This window comes from Apis dorsata, unplaced genomic scaffold (genome assembly GCF_000469605.1).
Source record: "Apis dorsata unplaced genomic scaffold, Apis dorsata 1.3 scaffold_130, whole genome shotgun sequence".
Lineage (NCBI taxonomy): Eukaryota > Metazoa > Arthropoda > Insecta > Hymenoptera > Apidae > Apis > Apis dorsata.
In genome coordinates, this window is record NW_006263423.1 from 352,807 (window position 1) to 355,434 (window position 2,628).

At 37.6% G+C, this 2,628-nt stretch overlaps 1 protein-coding gene across 1 annotated transcript in view; it reads right to left on the reverse strand.

Annotated features, from left to right (window-relative positions):
* LOC102673850 (membralin) overlaps window positions 1-2,628 on the reverse strand; it is a 79,377-nt gene that overhangs the window by 4,163 nt on the left and 72,586 nt on the right. The window contains exon 12 of the mRNA XM_006612967.2: window positions 2-198. Within this exon, the coding sequence (XP_006613030.2) occupies window positions 2-198 (197 nt within the window). The remainder of the gene's footprint in view (window position 1; window positions 199-2,628) is intronic.

A 2,628-nucleotide genomic window follows, 5' to 3' on the forward strand; every position in this document is an offset into this window, starting at 1 on the left:
CGATTCTCTGGCAGGTGAGGGCTCAGGTGTTGGCTCGGTACTGGTCAACGCCCGATTCGAAATGGGTGAAGGTTGCTCGGGCGAGGGTTGCTCCGCCATACCGGCCTGTGCGTGATTTCGGAACAGGAGGTGCTGTAATTGGGCCTGCTGCAGGATCACGGGCAACTCGTAGTGGTGGAAGAAGTATAGCATCGAGTGCTGAAATGTTATAAATATACAATGGTTATTTACTTTTTATATATTTTTAAGAGAGTGGTATTCTTGCCTCTTCTTCCATTCCACATTACTTTTATTAGTTTTTAAATATAAGTTTCGATTAATTTTTTTATCGTAAGAAATATAAACACGAAAGAATAATGCAAGCAATTCAATTTAGTATTGATCCACTTTCATTTCGACAATTAAGAAATAACAAAGATTGTTAAAAATGCGCGTGTTTCATTGTCCTCTGTTATCAAATTAAAGTGATTTTTTTTTTTTATAATGAAATCAACAACTTAAAAAACTTCACAATTGCGTATCCAGTTTTAAAAGTATGGACACGTGCAACATTTGGTTGGGAAAAAATATATACGGAACGAGAGCATTCGACGAGCGTAATCCACTTTCCCACTCGAAATTTCCCTTTCGATAATACCTCGATTAATAATCACATTCGGTATCATTGATTCAGGAAGCTATATTAAAACGATCGTACTTAGTTTGCGGAATTTGTAGCGCCATCGAGAGTGTTAGATGGGACACAGGCACGAGGCACACAGCTCCTCGTGCGTGATATCGCTTGTTCGAAAAGCGTAGGCGTGTATGCGCGCGTGTGTATGTGTGTGTGTGTGTGTGTGTCGCTTCTGTCCAGCAAATTTATATGGAAATTCGCCAAATTTGTTCTATACCGTTTCTCTCGTTCCTCTCTCGCTCTCGCTCTCTCTCTCTCTTTCTCACTCGCCCACACATCGATCCGCAATACCCCTCTTATTCACCCCGTAGTTGCAAACATTCCGCGCGTGCATTCATATGGTATGAATAATTTCGCGTTATGGTAGGACAAATAAGAAAATTTCCACGGGTACAATGACGCAAGATTGGCTATTTTCGGCCGATCGAAATTCAACCCCACGAAATATTAATGAAACTTGTCGAATTGAAATTGGCGGAGAAGGATACGTTGATTGAGAATCTCGCGCGATGATTATTGATGAGGTGTTTCGATCGGGTTATTCGGGATAATTCGCTCTTGGAATCGCGTTTGAATATAATTTTTTTTTCGGGGAGGGGAACAAGAAAAATTGGAGGAAAATTATGGAAAATTTTGGAAATTGTGATAGAGTTCTAAGAGGAGTAGTAATTTCGAGAAGGTTATTATATTAAAGTGATAATTCTCACGAAATTTTACTTTGTATATTTTCCAAATTTGTGATAATTTCACGATAAAATCGTAGTGAAGAATTTGGTAAAACGAGTCAAACGAGTGTGACGTTACTTTTTTTGTACTCTTGATTAAAATTTTAGGAAAATTTATAAATTCATAATAAATATAATAATAATTAGAAACGCGATTGTTAAATTTATTTTTCTGCACTTAACGAGATTTAAAAAGACCTTCAGATTAGTCGATTTATCTTAAATAGAATTTATTTTAAGTTCAATAACCGATTCGATTTGTCACGTAATCGAGATAATCGTGAAAATAACAACGTTTCGAGTGCTTATTACTAAAAATGGCAATGCTCTAATTGCTGACAAAAGATTACATCACACTCGCATTCGTACTCGAAATTTTCCTAAAAAGGAAATCATAATTAATAACACCATATTTTCAAATTAAATAATTAATAAGATAAACGATAATTTTTATATTTAAAATCAAAACTCATATTTTCTTTCAACGATTCAAATTCATATTCAAACCAGATTACCTTAATTTACTCGTGAAACACTTTTTGGAGAACGAATTTTACAATATATAACAAAAATTCTTACATAAAACTTGCTCGAATATTTACAATATTTACAACAACATTCGAATATAACAGAAATATAGAAAAGATCTACTTCGATAGAATTCGCGCTTGAGGCGACACGAAAATCCTGAACTCCTCCTCCTCCTCCTCCTCCTCCTTCGAAACGGAATCTCACCAATCATAAAATGATGCAAACCGATGCAGAATCCAAAGAAAAAAAAAAACAAAGAACAGTTAAAAGGAACGAGCCTGAAACATCGGTCGAACATGGAAAATGGATATCTCGAGATCGTGGGAGCACCTGTCGCCGACACGAAGGAAATAGTATCCAGAGTGACTCGATTCGGTATAATAAAACGAATCTGCATCGTTTTCGTGAAAGAAAGAAAGAAAGAAAGAAAGAAAGAAAAAAAGACAGGTAGCAGCGGGTAGGATAAACCTGGACGGGGGAGGGAGGCAGGAGAAAGGATGGTCAGAGGTTAAAACACGATATCCAGGGTGAAACGGGTTACCGAGGAAACCGGATTTTCGTTTGGTGGATAATCAACGCCGATGACATCGATATCGACCCCCCGCATATAATCACGCCGCGGGGCTAATCGCCTCGACTCTCTCACCTATATATACAGAAAAGAAGGGAGCCAGTGGACGAGGCAGAGAGAGAGAGAGA